Below are 22908 nucleotides of genomic sequence, written 5' to 3'. Positions count from 1 at the left end.
TAGCATAACCTCAGGCGATCCGGAGTCCGGAAGACCGTTCTTCCAGACCCCAAAACGCCGCGTAGAAGCACGGCCGCTGGGGGTGGGGGTGTGGGGGAGGGCTTCTAGAAGGATGTGCTTCTTCCAGAAGCCCCTTCTTCCCGAAAATTTCTGGAAAATTAGGAAGTGGCCTGTGTAGAAACGGCCTGTGTGTGTTTTAGGTCATTGCAAAGCACAAGTAAAGGCACAGAACAGATTCACAAACAAATTATCCCTCACAAAACAACATGGAGTTTGAAGCTGGATTTGTATGTCTGCATACACCTCTATCATAGTTAGCATTTGCACAGCTAATCACTCTATTTCCACCCACAAAAAGGAAACTAGCTTTTTTGAAAAAACCTAGGCCTCTACTCTTCAGTGACTTGTCAACCTCTGACTGTTGCGTTACCAAGACTAGCCATCTCAGGGCCATTTGCATTGAGACACACAAGATGGGAGCTCCCAGGAGAGCAATACTAATTGTAACTATATGTAATGTAATACATTAAATTCCTGCTTACTGAAACAGAGAAATACATCAATATACACCTCAGTGGCCTAAATGCAGAGCTGAGGACTAACAAAGGAATCCATTTGGATCCACAGCTCCACTTTTAGTGCCCCAAAGAGGGAAAACCCTTGTGGCTTTGGAAATGGTCCAAAGATGGACACACATGTCTGGCAGTAGTCTAGAAAATGCAGCTCTTTTCCTCCCCACATTGCTGGACTGGCTGAAGGAAAGCAGCTGCTCTAACCATTTAGAGCAGGGACTTCATCACCTCTGACAAAACACTGCTTTCCTCTCAAAGGCAAGACAAATGCAGACAGGAGGGATCTGAGACAAAACAATGTGTAGTACAGGGTACTAATTTAGTTTCTACTTACACACTTTGGGTGTCTAACTGGAGGTACGTAGTTTCTTTATGAAAAACAATACACAAATAAGATCACTGTCATACAAATAGTTTTTAAAAAGCACCGCATATTACTTTAATCTCATTCTCAAAGAATGCAAAATGAAAACGAAAACAGCTGGACCTTGTACTGTGACATGAAGGTCAACAAATCTAGGAGCTGACACTAATTTCACACTGGAGGACCAGTCATTGAAAACTCTTTCATGATTAAACCACACTGTACGCATTTGTTTTATTTTTGGTGTCTCAGCTGATTTCATATATTGTGATGTTGCACAGGGAGAGAGCCAGTCTGAGATAACCAGAAAATAACTTTTGCTGGGCTTACAAGAAAAAGCACCACAAACTGCCTATGGAAATGAGTTTAAAAGCACAGCAGATCCTGGCACACAGATCTAATGTGCTCCCAGTAAGAAGTGACCCATGAATAGTAGAAGAAATTTTGTTCTATAACAGCATTTCTATCTGAGTCACTCGGAACTCCACTATAGCACTCCAGGAAATGGCACTTTACAGGAAAGGGAAAAGAAATTGCTGTAACTTGTTTGTTCCACGTAGCAAATTCCATTTCTTTTACAGTCATCTACATATTTACTTTCTAGCATTAGTTAAGGAATAGCATTAAAAAAACCCCACACATACTGAAATAAAATCTACTGTGACTTTCACAAGGCTTTCAGGTTGTTAATTTCACCAGCTGTTTTGGTTCACAGGTGAACATTGTATTATCCATTTGCTTTACCTGCTCATTCTGTTCTTCTCAGCAAACAAGACTTAAAAGCTATAAGAACCTTGCTGATAGGGGAAGAAAGGCTTTTGTAAGTTTAAAAATCCTGGCTGCTTCCAAGCACAGCAGAGAGGAGGCGCAATCTGACATGTCTGTACACGCATGCAGTTAAAAACAAGCTTGGGTGCATCTCTCACCTTAGAAAGAATTTTTCAATACGCTAGTTTCAAATGACTCAGGCTATGTTTACACTTAATGGGAACGTTGACAGCTGCTACGCAATTTTAGGCACGCTAATTGTGCACTTAAAATTGATTTTGCAGCCATTGACATTGGTCCCTGTCTTCACCGCAGAATGTCGGCAGGAGTGCCCCTCCGCTTACATGCCTTAATCCCTGAGGCTCACAAGGAGTTCCGGGGTTGACATTGAGCATTCCATCTTCCATGGCCAGTATAGATCTAGCCTCAATGATTATGATCTGGATGATTTTTTTAAAGGAGTTTGACCCAGTTCAATCTTGGTCACTTAACAACTGATAACCTAAGTATTTCTGTAATAGAATTGGGTTCTATACAAATAGAAGGGCATGGTTTGTTTTTGCTGGGTTAGGGTTTTTTTCCTCCCTGAGATGTGAGTGAACAGTATTGTTTTTCTATGTTGCTATACCAGATGGCCAAAGTACAGTCTATGAGACGAATGCAGATTAAGGGGAACTATATGGCTTGGAGACACCACCATCTTCAAAATGGATGGGTGGTCCATAGAAGCTGATTTTGTTTGGCTAAAGATATACAAGATGAACCTCAATATTAACAAACAATTACAATCTTCTAAGTACCATTTTAAGTGGACATGCTTCTTGTCATGGGGCCTCTCCACCCTTCATGAAAACTGGCATATGAATATGAATACGCATAACTTAAAAATGCTTTATGAAAAACAGATCATGTAACATGCCATTTTTAAAGTTGCTGTATCTGTATATCCTATTTTTGTACATGAAACATTCTTGTATGTGAAGTTAGGAATTTGAAGCGTGATTCTGTTTTTAATTCTAAATATGCTAATGAGGGCCATTGGTGATACATTAGGAACTTAATGGCTCAGTACTCAAACCAACCACCCATTAATGGTTTTACTTCTCCTGTAAGCCTAAACTGTGGCTGGTGCTAAAGAAACATGATACCATGCCAGCTTGTGCTGGAATCCATTTTGAATCTGGTACTTGTCCGTGAGGATGGGGAGACTGGACAAAGGGCTCCTATCCTGGGGGAAAGTCTACTGAAGAAATGAAAGCAATTGAGTCTTTGTCTTCAGCTGGCTTTCGAAACTGCCTCCCCACCCTACCAGGATACACATGAAGAGACCATGAAACAAAGAAACATAGTTAAAGATGAAGGCAAAGCTGCAGGGCACAGGTCAGAAAAAGATCAACTCTGGCCTGAGATAAGAACTTGCATGTAACAAGTTTCTTAGTGCATTAGAATTAGCTTGCATCTCGTTTATTTTGGCTTCATAACTTACTTTGATCTGCTTGTTTTCACTTGCAATCACTTAAATTCTACTTTTTAACTTAATAAAAACTACTTTTATTTATTATCAAGCCCAGTGTAAACAACTGTTATGGTGGCGGGGGGACAGGGGGTGGCAACCACTGGGCATATCCCCTTTTCATTGATGAAGCAGGCAAACCTCTTCACAAGCTTTCTCCGCATAACACTTTTACACAGAATAACATGGATTTATTTGGGGTTTCAGTCCCTTTTGGGGGTTGGGTTCCCAGGTACTGTCAACAGCTTGATGCAGGTTGAAACTCCTAAAACTGGAACTCTCCTGCCCAACAACATCCGGCATCTAGCAGGACGAGCGATGTTACTGGACCAGAGATGCTGGGGTGGGAAGTTAGCTGGGAAATCCTGGCTCCCTTGGACACAGGAGCCCCATGGGGCTTGCGTCCTTGGCCAGAGGTACAACCAACTGGAGCCAGCCACTGCAGGGCTGGGGCTGCACCCAATGCATGCGGAGCTGAGCACTGCTGACAGCCCAGAAAGGGCCAAAGCCAGTCTCCACAGGGTCAGGGCCAGAGCTGGCAGCTTGGCTGGGTACAGAGCCGGTCTCCACGGGACCTGGACTGCACCAGCAGCCCAGTCTGTGCCATCGCCAGCCTCAGGGGCCACGATGGCAGCCCAGCTGGGGTTAAGCTAGTACCACATGGCCATAGCCATGGCCATAGCCATCTCCAGAGCCAGCACCTGCAAAGCCTGAGCCATGTCTGGCAGTGTGTCCAGGGCTGGAGTGATCTCCGTGGCTGGCAGCCTGAGAGGACCAGGTCAGTGTCAGCCCAGCAGGGGCTGAGGTCCAGGCAGAAGGTAAGGGAGTTCTGGGGCTGGAGCTGGGATTCACAAGTGGAACAGCGCTAAAATCTTCCATCAATATTTTTAATTGAAAGTGGATTTTTGAGGAAAAATTTAGAAAAAAAAATCAAAAACTAATTTTGTGGAAAAAATTCATTTATCAAAACGTCAAATCAAAAAAATTTAGAGCTTGCCATGTCCTCCCAAATATAAAGTTAAAAGAAAACTGTTTTACACTGGAAGGGGGAGAGGTGGGTTACTTAAGCAGCTCCATTTATTACAATCACAGGGGGCACAAACAAAATGTAACCTCTATATATCACGCATATATAAATTTTAGTCATACTGATAGGCTAGAAAGGCCTATTAAACATCGTGAAACAATTACAGCCAGGTAACGCAGTAAGGTCTCAGAGTATGTGAACTCGGAGTGCATGACCCCGCTCTTACGCGTCTGACCCTGGACCCCACCACCTCCATTTAAACCACCTGCAAGCGGCTCTGGTTCAAGATGTCCCGGCCGCCCCGTGAGGCTCCAGCACAACCCCCTTGCCGGCTCACAAGCTACCCTCCCCCGCCCTGCAGGGGTCTAGCATGACCCTCCCCACCCCACCCCGCCCCACCAGCTCGTAAGCTGCCCACACCGCATGGCTCCAGTGCAACCCCCACTCCCGCCGGCTCACATGCTGCCCGGCTGCCTGCCCACCCCACACAGCGCTGGTGCAACCCCCTCCCCGCCCCACTGGCTCACAAGCTGCCCACCCACGCTCCCTGCCTCGTGCAGCTCCAGTGCAACCTCCCCACTGGCTCACCAGCCAGGCACGGCTCTGGTTCTGACTCAACTCCCCGCCCCGAGGGTGCATGGAACGGAAAAACCCGCGAGGGTGCATGGAACGGAACCCTTGCAGACTCTGGGACCTTACCATATTCTGTATTTTTCACAATCTATTATCCTTGGCACAGGGGTCTGCAACCTGCAGCTCTGGAGCCGCACGCAGCTCTTTAAGGACTTCTTTGTGGTGTCAGACACTATAATTGCAAAGTAAAAAAAACAAACCAAAACCAAAACCAAACAAAAACCACCCTCCTGGTTATTTTCAACAAACAATGAACATTTAAAAGCCCCAAAATGAACAAGTAATATCTAAATAGCAAATGATACGTGATCTTGAAACACTGGATAATTCCCTCTAGAATCCTCCAGAGGAAGAGAAGGTTTGGGACTGCAAGTCAGGAAGACAGTGGTACAAACACACACATAAACTGTGAGGAAATAGAAACAGAATTTATAAAGTTTGTGAATGTCCTGCAGTAAACACGTATCGCACTGCCAATCATTGTGTGCGCACTGTTCTTAAAACAGGGATTACAAAAAGTATGGTTTGACGTTATTTATTAAGGACCATCTTGTATTCACATGCATTGTGGCTCTTGAATTACCGACTTTTTTTACCAAATTGGAAAAAATGGCTCTTCTTGACATTTTGGTTGCTGACCCCTGCTTTAGCAGTTTTCAAGTGTCTGGGTCAAATGATCATAGTCACATGAGATATGTATAAACCCAAGGAAACTACAAGTTTCAAATTAAGCTAGTAAGAATCAAATTCAGTCCCTCAGTACATTTCAATATTGGACTAAAACGTATATTTTAAAATGTATTAGTTAAAATGTTATAATGAATATGTCTAAAAAGTCTGGTGTAGACAAGATAAGCGGTATTTTATCATGGCTAGCAGAGGTGAACAAAACTATTGGCTCTGGGTTGGCAAAGAGCTAATAAATATAAATTAAAAAAAACCTCACCTACCCATTTTAAAACTAACATTCACACATCTCTTGTTCTTGGTGGTCAATCGAGAACAAGCAGGACGTCTTCAAGTCACCCTCCTATTTGTGAGCCCATTGATGGCCGATCAGCCCAATTCTGGAGCTGCAGATCTTATCACAGAAGAGGCAGGTGTTGAAGGGGCACCAGACGGCTTTTGACGCTCTTTTTTTCCCTTCTCCACCTCTCCTCGTCTGCACTGTGGCGGGACCTCTCAAAACTGCGCCATCCCCTTACAGGTTACGGCTCTCCACTGGGGACAGTCTTGGGCAAGGTTCTCTCAAGTGTCAACACCAATTCTGCACTTTTTCATGTGTGCCTTCAGCACGTTCTTATATCACTCCTGCTGGCCTCCAATACTCCTCTGTCCTTCCTCTAATTCAGAAAACAGAATCTGTTTTGGCAGGCACTGATGAAGCATCTGAACCACATGAACAGACCAATGAAGTTGTTGATGAATGACAATGGCTTCAATGCTGGTCATGTTCGACTCTTCTAGGACATTAGTGTTCATGTGCTTATCCTGCCAAGAGTCTTCTGAGACAGCACTGAGAATATTGTTCACGTGCCCTTAAATTATGCTTGTATGTTGTCCAGTTTTCACATGCATATAGTAGCACCTCTAGGCAGTTGCTGAAAGATTTGGTCAAGGGAGTCTAGGACCACGGTGGAGGAGTGGTTCAAGAGCTCGTTATAGTGCTCCCTCCAGTGAGAAGGAATGGCTTTATTGTCTTTCAAAATTTGGGTACCATCCTTTGATCCCAGGGGATTGATTTCATGGTTTCTCAGTCCATAAACAGCTTTAGTAGCATTGAAGAAACCTCTTGTATTGTTTTGTCTGAGAGATTCTGGAGTTCTCACACCTTGTCAGTCCATCACTGGTTTTTCCAGAGTCCTTGTTTGACATTGCACTTTTGCCTTGGCTTTGGCATGTGCTTCTCTCTTCATCATGCAATCAATGTTGCTTTGCCAGGCCCTAAAGGCTTTCCTTTTTGCTTCAATCAAGCGTTATTTCCACATTGTTCTCATTAAACCAGGCCTGATGCTTCCTGGTCTGGTAGCCAATGGTTTCTCCACATGCTTCAATGATGGCAATTTTCAACTGACACCAGTGTTTTTCCACATCTTCAGGGTGTACTGTCGGCAGCTTCCTTTGGAGCGCTATCTGGAAGTCACTTCATCTGATGGGGTCCTTCAGGTCTCATACATTGATCTTTTGTTGGATCTGTTTCCTCTGACTTCTCTGTTTGGTGACAATCCTAATCGCCATTGTGGATCGATTAAGGTGGTGATCAGTCCAGCAGTCATCAGCACTAGTCATTGCATGTGTGAGAAGGACATCACACTGATCCCAAGCAATGATGATGACATAGTCTATGAGGTGCCAGTGCTTTGATCGAGTCTGTTGCCATGAGGTCTTAAATTTGTTTCTCTGATGGAACAGGGTGTTCATGACGACTAGCTTATATTCTGCACATTTTGCAAGGAGGAGCATTCCACTGGAGTTACTGCTGTCAACTCCTCCTTTCCCAATGGTAGTCTGCCAGAGATCCACGTCTCTTCCAACCCTTGCACTGAAATCCCACAAGAGAATAATCTTGTCTTCTTTAAGTACGTCTTTCAGAACTGCGTCCAGTTGGGCGTAGAACTTTTCCCTCACGTCATCTTCAGTGTCTAGAGCTGGTGCATAAGCACTGATGACAGTTGCCTGTTGGTTTTTAGCAAGCTTCAAGCAGAGAGTCATGAGACACTCATTGATGCCAACAGGGACTTCATTCTTAGTGGCAAATCCTACTCCATGAGTTCATTTTTCTTCCTTTGGGGTTCCTTTCCAGAAAAACGTTTACCCTCCAGCTCCTCCTCTGAGCTGTTTGTCTTCTGGTCTATGTGTTTCTGCCAGGGCAGTGGTACCAATGGTGAATCCATGCATTTATGAACATACGCATTATCTGGTATCTTGTTAACAAGCACTTATATGCCACAAGCAGTGAAAAAGACCACAGCAATGTTAGGTGAAAGAGGAGATAAAGGGAAAGATGCAGCATAAAAGGAAGAACCAGGAGAGCCACATATTCACAGAGAGTGAGCAAAACTTCAAATAAAACATCATAGCAATTTTTAGAATGCCCCACTTTTGAGGCCTCAATTCAGGGCCCACTAATGTGTCAAATGTTCCACTGTCTTAGAACTAATATAGAAAACCTGAGTGACTATGTAATCCACAGATCTTGTGTCATGCTTAAATAGTTCTGTGAAACACCAGCACAAGATAAATGTAGAGGGCAATGTGCTATCAAAGACCAAGGACTTGGAGAGACAAGCCAGGTCTGTATTAAGCAGTCAAATGAAACAACAGAAGATAAAGGTTATGTTATTCATGAATGTGATTCACACAACGTATCTGGGCGAAAAGATGTGCATCATTTTCTCAATATGCATTGTTCCCTGTGATTTTTTGGGTTAAAAAAATACGTTTAGCAGTTAGTCATAAATTCACTAATGTAGTGAGCCAGTATGGCCTCCTGCTGACTCAGAGGCAGGGGAGGCTGCGCAGAGGCCCTGGTGGGCGGGCCCGGAGCCAGAACGGCCAAGGGCGGGGCTTGGGACCCATTAAAGCCTGGGCCTCCGGGCAGGGAGGGAGTGCCTCCGTGAGCTCCCCGGCTCCAGGGGCAGAGAGCCTGCTACCGGCCGGCCGGTCTGGAGAAGCAAGCCCCCAGTGGCCTAGACCTGCCAGGCCAACCACGGATCCAGATGCCCCAAGGGACCTACCCGGACTTGCCAGACCTGCCAGGACCCTCACGCTGGTGGAGACTCTCCGCCTTAGAGGAAACCCCGGATGCTGCCAGACCGGCAAGGGTGAGTGACCACGAGGCCCCAGGAGCAACCTGCCCCAGAGCCCCGGTGGACCCCTGCAGCCCCCAGGCCCAGGATCGCCGTGGGCCCACTGTGCTACCGTCGCCAGACTACCCCAATGACGTGGACATGACCGACTGGTTGGAGCCCCCAAAGGTGGATGATCTGGAGGGGGCTGACCCGGTGGGACCCCCTGACCAGATGGACTGGGACCTTCCCCCGGTGGAGGTAGAGGTAGGGGTAGGAAGTGGCCTGGGGAACGACGCTCCCAAACCCATGGCAGTGTGTTGCAGCCTGGATCCCCACTGCCATGGTCGTGTGTGAGCGACCTCCACAGCCCCGGGCCGGGTTGCAGTGGAGTGGGAGGGCCTGCGACCCCCTACCCCCTCCTTGACGGGGCAAGCCCGTGCTGGGCCTGTGCTCAAACCCTTGTGCTGTTGCCCCGCCCCAAACTGAGGGCTGGGCTTGGGCTCCAAACCCCTTGTGAACTGCTGCCCCACCCTGAACTGAGGGCTGGGCCTGTACTACAAACTGTGAACTGCTGCCCCACCCTGGACTGAGGGCTGGGCCGGGCTTGTATAAACTGTGAACTGCTGCCCCACCCTGAACGGAGGGCTGGGCTTGTACTATAAATTGTGAACTGCTGCCCCGCCCTGAACTGGGGGCTGGGCCAGTGTTATAACCCTTTTTGGTTGCCGCCCTGCCCTGAGCCAAGGGCTGGGCGTCCCAGGACCCCTACAACTAATAAACTGATCAGTCTTAAAATTAAAGATCTGGTACAGTAATCAGCTTTTATGGGGCACACATGTATGGGTAATCATTGAGGTGGCTGCATGCAGAGTCTTCACCAAACACAGCACTTGGCTTCTTTCAATAATGGGTGGTATTGAGAAACATCCTATACACATTCCACACACACCTGTCAACTGACAAACTGCAAGTTCTTTGGGAGCAAGCAGAGAACCAGGAAGGAATAGGGAGATCTAGAGCTAAATTCATTCTTGGGAGATCCCTAGGTCCCAAGTTCTGACATAGATTTTTCTCTGTGAACTGGAAGAAGGCAATTAATTACTATTTGTTGGCTTCCTCATCTGTAGCAAAGGGATAATAAAACCTGTCTCTCAGTAGTGTTAGAAAGCATAAGTAATGTTTGTAAAACATTTGAAATTCATGGATGCACAGAGCTAGAGAAAGGCAAAGCACCATTAAAAGATAATTGCACTCTCAGCACAACTGAGGGGGAACAGTGGGGTATTCTGATAATGCTGACATTATTTCTATTGAAGAATATTTCAAAAGACTCCATAGGTTTCTGCATTGGAAATACTTCCAAACATCTTGTTAATTGCCTAAATTGTCTTGCAAATTCCCCACCTTTGGTGTTCACAGGAACTGCACACATTCTGCTGAACTTAATTTGCCTCATCTACTGGTCCCAATGGTGAAAGGAAACCCCTTTTTTCCCCTCCTTCCTTCCCCACCCCACTTTCTCCCTGCTGTATAAACTCTGGATTCTAATTCTCTACTCCAATAATCTGAAGAAGTGGGTCTTACCCACAAAAGCTCATTACCTAATAAATTTGTTAACCTTTAAGGTGCTACAGGACTGCTTGTTATTTGTGAAGCTACAGACTAACACGGTTCCCCCAAGACTATTTCCTATCAATGGGTATGGTTCGATCACCAAAGTTAAAGAGCAAATAAAAATGATTAAAACTAAGTTGTATCCAGATGCAAGATGTATCCAGGTGCAATGCTGAGCCATTTTTGTACAGACACTTGCTACAGAGACAGAAGGGATTTTCTCTTTTGCATGGTAACACACAGCTCCCACCCCAGCAAAAACAGTAGCTAAATTTATGGATGAATTATTCCACTGGCCTATTCCACACTAGGGCTTAGATTGACTGAATTACAGAGTATGCCTACACTAGACCTGGCAATCACGCAGCTGATAAGTCAATTTTAGTTATGCAATTGGCGTAGCTAAAAATCACGTATCAGCAATCAACTTCAGTGGCTGTCTGTATGGAAGAAGGTCGATGGGAGCGTTTCTTCCATCAACCTTCCTTAATTCTCACCATTTGCGAGGAGTTCTGTAACAGCATAACCAGTATGATTTCTCCAGCCATTTTGAGAGGCCTATAGCTTGTCTGCAGCCAGGCTAAAGAGCAGCAGCCATTAACCGTGAAGCTACAAGTCACATACTCACATTCCAGCACAATAGTAGCATATCAGGCTGTTAAGAAGAAGGCCACATCCTAGTGCCGCCCACTGTTAAACAGATCACAAGATGGGTAAAGTATCGGAGGGGTAGCTGTGTTAGTCTGGATCTGTAACAGCAACGAAGGGTCCTGTGGCACCTTATAGACTAATAGGAAAGTTCTGAGCATGAGCTTTAGTGAGCACAGACTCACTTCATCAGATGCTGGTCTTGGAAATCTGCAGGGCCAGGTATAAATAAGCCAGAGCAAGGGTGGGGATAACAAGGTTAGCTCAGTCAGCAAGGGTGAGGCTTACTACCAGCAGTTGATCTGGAGGTGTGAACACCAAGGGAGGGGAAGCTGCTTTTGTATTTAGCCAGCCATTCGCAGTCTTTGTTTAAGCCTGAGCTGAGGGCGTCGAATTTGAAGATGAATTGTAGCTCAGACACTTCTCTTTGGAGTCTGGTCCTGAAATTTCTTTGCTGTAGGATAGCTACTTTTAAGTCTGCTACTATGTGGCCTGGGAGATTGAAGTGCTCTCCTATGGGTTTTTGTATATTGCCATTTCTGATATCTGATTTGTGTGCGTTTATTATTTTACGTAGAGATGGGTAAAGGTGGGTAAAGAAAACTTAATTAACAGCATTTTGTCTGGCAGGCAATGACTTATCAATGGCTGAGGTGGGACCACCATTCTCGGATGATTGTCTTCACTTTTCTACTGTTTTTTGTATGTTCTCTGTCTGGTTTAATCACTCCTGTCTGCTGTATAATTAATTTTGTTAGGTGTAAATCAGTCAAGGTGGTGGGTTATGATTGGTGAGGTAATTCTGTTTCCGGGGGCTATTATTGGTTAGTAAAATTGTACTAAAATAATTGGTCAAGGTATAGCTAAGCAGGACTCAAGTTTCACTACTTAAAAACTGTGGTTCCAAGAAAGAAAGGAGGAGGAACTGAACATCAAGAGGGGGAGAAAGAAGAGTAGAACATCAAAGGGAAAAAAGAGAGGAAGAGAAAATCCAACAGGAGGGCAGAAGGAACACCTGAAGGGCTCACCCCCAAGAGTCCCCAAGACCCTGAGGTGCAGCAACCAGCATCCAGAGAGTGACTTTGTCTGTCCCAACAGTGGAAGTCTGCCTGCCTTATCAGGACTGGTGAGCATGATACTGTGTACTTAGCATGTATTCTGCTTTCTGGTAATTATAAATAAATAGAGAATAAGAATATTACTGTGTAAGGCTTTTTTCAGTGGCACAGATCCTGCATACCTGCAGGGAATTACGCCCTGAGCCCTAGGAATTGGGTAAGGGTGGGAGTTTAAATTTACAGGGTCATGCCTTGAGCCCTATGGATTGGGTAAAGGTGTGTTCATCCCTGAGTGTGGAAGGGATAAGAAATGTGTGCGGGTAACAGTTCCAGGGTTGACTTTGACCCTGGAAAGCACCATTTTGCGCGTGTACGAAACAAAACCCTGTAAGATCGACCTTGAACAAGTCGATCCTCCATGGCAGTACAGATATAGGCTCAGGAGTATGTATGTCTAACACATCTGAGCAGTGTAACTAGCTTGACCTAAGTTTTAGGTTTAGACAAGGTCTAAAAACTATATGGAAAATCTGTTCTACCAGAAGACTATTGAGCTGCTGAGTAAAACCCAAAACTAGGTATCTCAGCATTCTGAAGATAATTGAGATGCTTTTGATTCATAGACCTTCCAGACTAACTGAGAAGAGATTGTATTTGGCTTGGTTAGGATGATATTAGCGCTATCTATAACTTCTCTAATCATGTGCGACTCCTTCAAAATGTAGAACAGTCTACTGAGAGAAGCCAAATCTAAAAGCAAAACTAGTCTTCAGTTTACCTGCCATCAGCTACTTCCAGATCCATAACACACACATGCTTTGGCTGATAAACAATGTAGGGATCATACAGAACCACTGTAAACAATCTTATTGTATTGTAGTTTTACTTATTTCAACACTATACAAAGAGTATTTACCTATTATCAAGGCCTTGTAATTAAAATCTGCAAGTCTGCTTAATTTTTAAAGTGGTGGTTGATTAACATCCCTAAAGAAAGATAGAGGATATGTCCTTACAGTATGTTACCAGGAAAGAAATATTTGTGTCACTTATTAGTAACAACTGAATCCACTGGAATCTTTTTCTCCTCAACCACGGGCCTCAGTTACACTCTGAAAGTTTTCCAAAACTTGTTACACTGGCACAAATTCAGAGTAGTTCTGTTAAAGACAAAATATTACACAGCTGGAACAGACAGACATGGCCTTTGTTCTACTGTCGGATGGTTATAAAAGTTTAAACTAAAAACAGGATCTGGGCCATTCTCTCCCCCCGCCCCGCCATGGGTGATTTCTCTATTTACAGACCCTCCACTCAATTAGGCAGTAAGAGCTGCCTGGCACTGGAGAGCTATAGGCACACTCTGTTTTGCGGGAGGTACAAAGTAACTTGGGATCCAAATATAGATTTGGTTTTAATTAAGTAATTTTTGGTATGCTTATTTAACGGGGGTGACTAAAACAACAATTATTCTTATTCACTACTATTGAATACTACTACTAGGTATAATGCAGTTTGTGACTAGGAGCCCAGTCAGCGAACAGGAGCCCACTGTGCCAGACAGTGGAAAAATGCATTAAAAAAAAAGACTGAACTCTCAGGGTGAGGAACAAAGTGTAAATCAAGAAACAACAGGTGGATACACATTAAGAGCTCAGTAAGAGTGTTTTGTTTATGGCTGCTTTATATTCTGACCTACGTGTTTAGATGTTTTTCAAAAAGGAAAACACATGCCTGGCCAAAGACACATGCCAAACAATAAAATACCAAATGTTTAATGGGTTATCAGACATTTCTCAATATTTCTGTCTTGCACAAACTTCAGAAGAAAAGTGCTGAGTAGCCCTGTCCGCGGCGGTCCCAGAAGGGAAGGGGGACTGGGATGGCCACTCCAGCTCAGCCTGGCCAGAGCAGCCTCCGTCTGCCACAGAGGGGCCACTCCCCCCCTCACACACACTTAACCAATTAAATGGGATTTTACATCCCTACTGGGCACCACTCGTTTGGCTGCACATCCAGAATGTGGAACTATAAGCTCTGTCCTGTCAAAGCTCTGCCCCATGCATGTAAAGCCATGGGAGGGTTAGGGGGAGAGAAAGGTGGGAGTACTTGGTCTGTTAGACAATCAATCTGCAAAAAGCACTCAGCTATGTTTAATTTGCATTACACCCAGATGCTGAAGTCTCCAATTGCTTAACTGGGAATTGCAAGTTTAAAAAAAATTAAATAAAAAAATAAAGATGTTTTCCCAGATTTGGCCGCATATCACCAATCCCCAGTTAAGCATTTGGAGACTTAAAAGACAGAGGGCATCTGTAGGCATTGTTAGTAAGGTGAGCTATCTAGGGCCCCTCTTAAGTCCCTAATAACTGTGTTGGCTCATAAGAGGAAATTGTGGTGAGCCACAAATATACATGCTCTTGAGGAAGAGCTTGTGATGCTTCTCTTGCCACACATTTATACATACCTCTGTTACTGACATAAGCATTCTCTTTGAAGGGCTCCACCTGAAGACCACATTGAAGTTGTGACTTGTACAGAATATGACTGCCTGGTCCTTTATAAGAGTTTCTTTCACGACATTTGTGTACTCTGGTCCATTTCATGTCCAGATGGAATTAATGATATTGTTTCAGATACATACCTCTTCTTTAGATCTCACCTCCCTTTTTTGCTATATTGATAGCTTACCAGATAAGGTGCACAACCCTCAGACTTAAATATTTGGGTACTGGGAACCTCCTCAGCCCAGAATTCATTCTTCCCACTAGCCCATCCAAGGAGCTGTTAGAGACAGGTTAAACGAGGAAGTATCTTCTATTGCACCAATATCTGTTGGTGGAGGGTACAACCTAAAGAGCTCTGCATAGTTCAAAAGCCTGGCCCAACAGAAGATATTACTTCACCAACCTTCTCTGTCTCATAACTGGGACCAATACAGGTACAACACTGGAAAAGAACTATTGCTGACTTTCTAACCTTATTAATTAGTCCCTATAGCAAACTTGCATCACTTTTTGAGTCATTATGACTCCAACCATGCAATGATCTCAGTGAGGATGGACATTTCCATCAGGTGGAATTCACTGCAGAGTGGAGATTTCATGGGCTGATCAATGTTCTGTTTAAGAGTGGTGCCTTAGTTACACTTAAATATCCTTTATAATCCAATCAAAGGTACAGCACATGGTCCTAGGATAATAGCCAGTGTTCCCTAGAAGGAGTGTGCTTCTGCAGCCACTTAGGAGAGATCTAAATGCTGCCCAGCTGATTATCATGATTAAAACAGCTCTCACAGGTAGGTTTTCTGTTTCTACTGATGGTGGACATGCACATGTCTCAGTGCACAAAACAGTTATTCTGCAAATTAATAAAAAAAGATTAGAGGGACTGTTGACAATAACTATAACCTGGGCTTTCCTCTCTTTAGTCATCTAAGGATCATATAAAATCATTGCAACAGTAAGATGGAATAAGTGCTGGGTTTCTAGGAATAAACCATGTAACTATTCAATAAACAGATTGCAGGTAGTAAAAAATATTACCCTAAAAATGAAATTGGAAAGTTCTGCATTTATTATCAATGACCATATAATATTTCAGACTGTCAGATTAAATTTTTCCAACTACAACATGGATGGGATTTAGAATAACAAGATCTGCTCTTTCTTATCAACAGTCTAAAAAAATTCTGCAGTCAGAATCTGGAAGATAATTTTGTTGATCTAGGAGGCAGAAATAGAACATAGCTTACTTTTTCAAAGCTATGTTCAAAGCTATTCAGTGCTAACTGTGGCAGAAGAATTTGTTACATTCAAAGTAAACAGACAGATCTATTATATCAGTTCCCATTATTAATGGTATTGTAAGTACAGAAAAAATTGGCCCACAGAGCAATTAAAATTAGGAAGTTGTCACTTTTTCATAGACATCTTTCTGACAGTAATCTTAAAACTGAGTATTACGAAAAATTAGATACTCATTCTGTCCATAGGCATAAAGGTATTGTAACAGAGAAGCAGTAATAATAATGGTTACCTGCTCAAACAGCACATCTACAATAATGCAAAAATGCAGTGTGCAGATCTAAAAATCATAGCAGGAAGACCAAATTCTTCCCTGACTTAAACCTTATGCAAACCTACTGACTTAAACTTCATTGCAGGAAGTGTAAACCAGGGCAGATTTTGCACAGGAGAAGGCTGAATTAACAGTATTTAGCCCAGGATCTGAACAGTAGCATGAAAAATCCTTCCCTTTTTCTCATCCTCCCATTACCTCAACTTGCTTCCTAGTTTTCACTAGATTGGTATAAGGTCTTATGCTACATTGTACAAGGCTGTAAGTTTAGATAGAACTTTCAGTAGGTCCTGCAAATCCACAGAAATCTGCTTCCTATCCGCAGACCATTTTTGCAGCTAGTGGATCAGACACAGATACAAATGCGCACCGCTCAACTTACTGGCAACACCTGGCCAGCCTTATTCATCTTACGCAAGCTGAAGGGCACAGAACACTCAGGGCCAGCAGCCAGAGGTAAGGGCTAGGTGGCAGGATGGAGTCAGGGCTGATGCAGCACCTGCTCACTGTACCACTTCCTGTCCAGCAGCATCTCAGGCAGCACCAGCATCCCCACAAGGCCCATATAGGCAACACTGGCCATGCTCCCAGTCTGTTGGAACCTGCACAAAAGGAACCACCTTGGCCACAGAGAATGGAACCACTCCACCCTGCTGTGAAGCAACATGTGAGCTCCCAGGGAGCAGCACACAATGTGGCCACCCCTGCTCCCAGCCTTGGGCCCCACACTGCCCTCCCCTTATTCCCAGTACCCATCCTCATGCTCTCTCTTCTGTGAAATACTCAACTTGCCCTCCTCTCCCCACCCCGCTACCTCATGCTAGCCGGTGTGGGATGGCTTGGTGCTGCAGGTGTAGATACACATAAAAGACCCCTAGCACACCATGGGTCAGATGCACATTGATTCTGGTGGATGTCGATTGGATGCAGCTCCACATTTTTGTATCTGGGCAGAGCTCTAACTATTAGTCGTAAGAACAGGCAAACTGGGTCAGATCAGTGATCCACTGTTCCTGTCTTCAGAAAGTGGTCAGTGCCAGGTGCTTCGGAGGGAATGAACAGAACAGGCAATCAAGTGATCTATCCCACGGGATCCATTCCCAGTCTCTGGGAAACAAGGATTTTATTTAAGCATGCTTTCACATTAATACCAATGTTGACTGGTATCTAGCCAAAAGAGAAAAAAAAGCAGCCATGTAGCACTTTAAACAGATCTGAAGAAGTGGGTCTGCCCCACAAAAGCTCATCACCTAATAAATCATTTTGTTAGTTTTTAAAGTGCTAGAAGACTGCTTTTTTGTTTTGTGAAGATACAGACTAACACTGTGACTAGCCAAAACAGAAGAGCCTGAATTTTAAAAATCAAATTCTCTTTCAGACAAGTACTGTTGTATTTACAAAACACCAAGTCACACATTTACATTTACTTTTATTTTTCACTCCACTTAAAGGAGCAACTCTAGCTACTATAGCTCTTCATGCTAATCTGCCTATAAAGATACATCTTCTTATGGTATACAGTCATAGATCTGACCATTCCTATGATTGCTGTTGCTTAAGTAAAAACAGATTAATCAGGATTATGAAAACAGATGTTTCTCAAGAATGTAATTGCTCATCTGGAACTTTATACCGCATTTCTTAGAATAATTTGCTAGTTCCTTGATCAAAGGAAAAGTACTGTACGTAAATTTCATTTATTAACACTTCACAAGACATGCAGAAATGAAGTGGGTCTTTGCCCAGGAAAGCTTATGCTCCAAAATGTGTTAGTCTATAAGATGCCACATGACTTCTTGCTGTTTTTTGAAGATACAGACGAACTCGGCTATTTCTCTGAGAAATGTCAGTGTGCTGTGTCCTCACTCAACTGAGTTTGTACGTCTTTAATAAAAAGGCACAGCTATGTGTCTCTCAGAAAGTGCTAACATCTAAAAGATAAATGAGGCTAAACAGAGGCAGAAACGTCAGGCTACAACTCGCTATGTTTTCCCAAGAGGTTGGAAAGTTCGTGTTCCGCCTGGGTTTTACACCCACTGCAGGATACCTTGCGCGGACAAAGTCTGCTACTACCCTTTGGTATGGGAGCGGTCTGTAAAGGCAAACGCACACAGGCAGGGATGGAAATAGAGCCAGGCTAGTCCTGCGGCTGTCAGCCACCCAGGCTCCCAGGCACAAGGCGCAGAGTTCAGAAGTCGCCTGTGTTTGGCTGGAAGTCCCCAGCCAAAGCGCGGTCCGCTGGGAGGGGAACGAGGAAACCCCAGGCCCCAGGGCGACGGTCCGGCGGTTTCCTCTGAGCTGCACATACTTCGCCACCTCCCTGCCCCTCCCGCCGGGCGCCCCTGGGGCTGGCCTGGCCGCCGCCTACCTGCCACGGAGCGGCCGATGCTGCGCAGGGCGGTGATGGAGGGGTGCCTCTCGTGCACCTCCCGCAGGAAGGAGCCCAGCTGCTCGCTGTCGTGGTAGCCGAAGTCCAAGGCGCGCAGCAGCGGGAAGAGCAGCGCCAGGCACAGGCTGCCCGCCTCCTGCAAGCAAACAGAGGCCGGGTCACCCGGGGGGGTCGCTGTCCCGGCGCCTCCATGTCGTCCCCCCACCCGCCAGGCGCCTCCTTGTCGTCGTCGTCGTCGTCCCCACACGCGGGGCTGGCTGTGCCCTGGCCGGACTCCCCGCCGCGCGCTCCTACCCGCATGGCTCTGCCTCCCCGCGCGCCGGCCGGCTCCGCTCTGAGCCGGGGGCCGACCCTGCCCGCGGAGTGACGCGGCAGCCGCCCAGTCAGGCTCCGCCGCCCGCCCTCAGGGGAGGGGGCGCCGTTCCTCCTGCCCGCCGGCGCCTGGGGAGCGGCAGGCTAGTGGGCGGGGCCGGGCTGCCCGGCGCGCGCCAGTGCCTGTGCCCCAGGAGAGTGGCTGAGTTGGCGGTAACCGGCAGGCGGTTTCCAGCCCGGCGACTCCCTTGGCGGCCGCGAGCTGCTGAGCCGTGGTAGGGGAGGCCCCGGGGTGGAAACCCGCCGCGGGTTGCCGCGTTCTGCCAGGACCGTGGCTGAACCTCGTCACAAAGGAGAAGCCGGTCCACGATCCTGGGGGGAGGCCGGCGGGAAGGGGGCTGAGGCGAGACAGACCAGGCAGGGGACGGCTCCTGCCTCAGTTTCTCCAGGGGTAAATGTCCTACGGGGGGCTCTAGAAGTGGGTGGACACGAAGCCATAAGGTCCCCCCTCTCTGTGGAAGGGCTCCACGGGACCCCACCTAATCACGGGGGCAGCTAAAGGAAAAGCAGGGACGGGGAGGTACTTTGCAGTATCCCAGCCCCACCTCTGCAGCAGCGCCACGGAACAGGCATTCCCATAGGAAGCCTTTCAAAGCTCTCTCCTCAGATGAGACGCTGATTTATGCATTGGCTGTGTCTACACTTGGCCAAAATTTCGAAATGGCCGTGCTAATGGCCAAATCGGAGAATACTAATGAGGCACTGACATGAACATTCAGCACCTCATTAGCATGCTGCCTGCCCTGGCACTTTTGAAGTGCTGCAGTTCAATCCCACACGGCCTGTCTACATGGGGCCCTTTTCAAAAGGACCCCACAAATGTCAAAAATCCCCTTATTCCTTTTCTTCAGAAGAGTTTCTTTGGAAAGAAAGAGAAGCAGTGTAGACGGGGCTCTTTTGAAAATAAACCCCACCTTCAAAAAGAGCCCTTCTTCCTGAAACAAACAGTTAAGTTTATTATCTCTTTACTATTCTTAATACTAAACAAAGGCCAGTGACCATAACATATTCCTTATGTATATCTCTATGTTCGTGATTTTTTACTGAAAGTGTAGTCCTTTTAGCATTAATACATACCTCATGTCAACTTGGTGCAGGATAGGGCAGTGGACTGAGTCAGGAGTCCTGGGTTCTGCCCCTGTCTCTGCCACTGGCCATGGCCATGTCTCTATTTCTTCCTGTTTCCCCAGCTATAAAATGGAGATAACGTTTGTCCTGTGCCCCTTGATTTCAGCGGGACTTAGATGCCTAAAAACCTGCAGGATCTGTGTCTTGAGCACAACAGATGAAAAGTGCTATGTAAGATTGGGTATTATACTCTGAAAACTCCTAAGATTTAATTGAAGGGACTACAAGCTACTTCAGAATCAGTAGTATAAAGTTTTATTGACAATTTTTAATCAGTAGAATGAACCAAATGTAGTAATGCAAATAACTGGGTTATTACAAGAATAATAATATTTGATGCCTATGACTTCATCTTTAAAATGCCTTACAAATATTATATAATTAAGGGTCTCACCTTCCATTTCTTTCACTGAAGTCATTGGCCGTGTCTACACTAGCCCCAAACTTCGAAATGGCCATGTAAATACGTATTCAGCACCTCATTAGCATGTGAGCGGCTGCGGCACTTCGAAATTGATGTGGCTCGCCACCACGCAGCTCGTCCCGACAGAGCTCCTTTTCAAAAGGACCCCGCCTACTTCGAAGTCCCCTTATTCCCATCTGCTCATAGGAATAAGGGGACCTCGAAGTTGGCGGGGTCCTTTCGAAAAGGAGCCCTGTCGGAACGAGCCGCATGGCAGCGAGCCGCATCAATTTTGAAGTGCTGCGGCCGCCCGCATGCTAAGGAGGCGCTGAATATGTATTTCAGCGCTTCATTAGTAAAATTCAAAATGGCCATTTACATGGCCTTTTCGAAGTTTGGGGCTAGTGTAGACATAGCCATTGTGAGTTTTAGTGCACAACAGCTGTAAATTCTAACTGCTTTATTAGACAAGTGTAAACCACTTTTACCATTGTGTTTTTACAGTAATTAGTACATCTCTGTAAAATATACATATTTTGTAGGAGTAACAGTATTTCCAACTCTGAATGTTCAAAAATCATACATCAGACCCCCCAAATCACAATATTAATTTTAAAATCATAAGATCTTTAAAATATTTTTGTTTCTGCCAAAGCACTTGAATCATTTTCATTTCAGGCTTTTTGCTATAACCATGAAGATTAAAAGTGCACTACATTTTAAAAATAAAATTTTGAAAAATTAGTTTCTCATCCAACAGCATCTCTCCAGGGAATGGGACTCTTAAGAAAAACATCAAATACTGAAAGATTCACAACAAAATTGCAAGAAATGGCCACAATGTAATCAAACCCTTTGCCTCTCCTGGCAGGTATCAGCAGAAGGTGTATGGACAGCACAGTATCTACAGTCTCCTTGTTCTCACTTCCTGTATCTGGACCCACTCTAGCCCTTGGAAGTTGGAAGAAGCACTTATAAGGAAAGTCCTGCTCAGCCCCTGCGATCCAGGGGTGGAACATATTCAGTGCAGACAGAATCTTCACAGAATTTGGCTCCAACTTCAACAAATCTGTACTGCACATTTACACACTGAGACTTTTTAAAAACCCACAAGTTACCCACATTTTAGTTGTTTCCTAAATCAACAGTGTGATTTTTCCCCCATCTCCCATCCCCAGTGTCCAGCCAAATTTCCAGTTCTGCTCTGAAGCACTGAGGTGCTAGAGTTTCTCAACCACATAGGCAGTTGTAATAATTTTTGTTAACAGGGCAAAACGATATATTTTCCCCCATTTTCATTCTTGGAAACAGCTAACCCATTTTTGCTGAAAATTCAAAACAAAACAAACAACAACAAAAGCCTATGGCAGACATGCCCAGCAAATAAGCATTCAGCCCAAGTAATTAAAGTTTGGCAAATCCATGAGCATATGAAAATAGGGTCTTATAGTTGTAAGTATCAGGCAACTTCAACTATATGTAGTGCTACCTACTCTGACAATAAAACTGAAAAGGATTGGATTATTTCTACAAAATAAAATAATTTTCTTAGCTTGGACCAAGTGTAACTCCATTCATTTGGAAAGAATGAATTTTAAGACCCATTTCCCAAATTTTTCAACATGGGTGGTAGATGAAGGTGCAGTTAGGGAAGGCAAGCTCCAACTCTGCTCTTTCTTTTAAAATTCTCTATCTTGTGACACTTTGCAATGAAAGTAAAGTGTCAATAGCGTAAACCTATTTTTCTTAATTGCCCAGTGCAAGGTCTATTTCACCTTCTTCTGACATATCTTGTGGCAACTCATCGTAGCACCCAGGAGGTGCACTGCTCCCTCCCCTCCACCAGTTCCCCAGCCAATATTTTAATTGCTAAATGGGGTGCTTCCTCATGTTCCCACCCCGTTCCTCTGGATGGCCCTCCCTATACCCTCATCCCATGCATGCATCAGTCATCTGCTGATCACTGTCAAAGATAGTATGCTGGACTGAACGGACCATTGGTTTGGTGTAGAATGGCAATTTCTGCATTCCTATTAGAAGAAAAGTCTGTGATTAAATAAAAACTGTCAAATCTTATAAAATAATTTCAAAGCTAAGTTTCTAATTTCAGGGCTGCTAGAAAGATTATCATAATGTCCTCATTCAAGTGAATGGGGAAGAAAGGCCAATTTCTTCAGCCTGTAATTAATCTAAGTCATAACCGATCATTGTTGGTCATAGTTGTATTGACAGTCATGAAAAATCAGATAAGTACACGACTCTGATCCAAACACTGGTGAAATAATGAGAATGTAATTATTAACTTTGAAACAATTAAAATTTGATGCAGTCACAGCTGTATCACCTTTTTGAGATCATGCAATCCCTAATTGTAGTCAACATATCTACGGAGAAATTTACATCATGTTCATAGCTACGTATATGTTTTTAAAATGTTCAGAAGGATGGATTTTTCCCACGACAGGTATTTAAAAGTTCAAGTTAACCTGCTTGTAATAATTTGGTTTTGTTGGTTCTATTATATACAATTCATTCTTGATCTGCATTC

The 22908-nt window shown here is 44.8% G+C and overlaps 1 protein-coding gene across 2 annotated transcripts in view; it reads right to left on the bottom strand.

Moving 5' to 3' along the window:
• Positions 1 to 18873, bottom strand: part of CPM (carboxypeptidase M) — a 75689-nt gene extending 56816 nt beyond the window's left edge. Inside the window, exons 1-2 of one of the 2 annotated variants that reach the window (XM_075013143.1) lie at positions 18752 to 18873; positions 18437 to 18593 (exon numbers count right to left, since the gene is read on the bottom strand). In XM_075013143.1, coding sequence (XP_074869244.1) covers positions 18437 to 18593; positions 18752 to 18757 — 163 coding nt within the window. In that variant the 5' untranslated portion in view covers positions 18758 to 18873. The other variant, XM_075013153.1, reaches the window with a different exon arrangement.
• Between the last annotated feature and the right edge of the window lie 4035 nt (positions 18874 to 22908).

The sequence above is a fragment of the Carettochelys insculpta genome, chromosome 1, assembly GCF_033958435.1.
Source record: "Carettochelys insculpta isolate YL-2023 chromosome 1, ASM3395843v1, whole genome shotgun sequence".
NCBI lineage: Eukaryota > Metazoa > Chordata > Testudines > Carettochelyidae > Carettochelys > Carettochelys insculpta.
The sequence above is the reverse complement of the archived record's forward strand: the minus strand, read 5'-3'. Positions and strand labels throughout refer to the sequence as shown.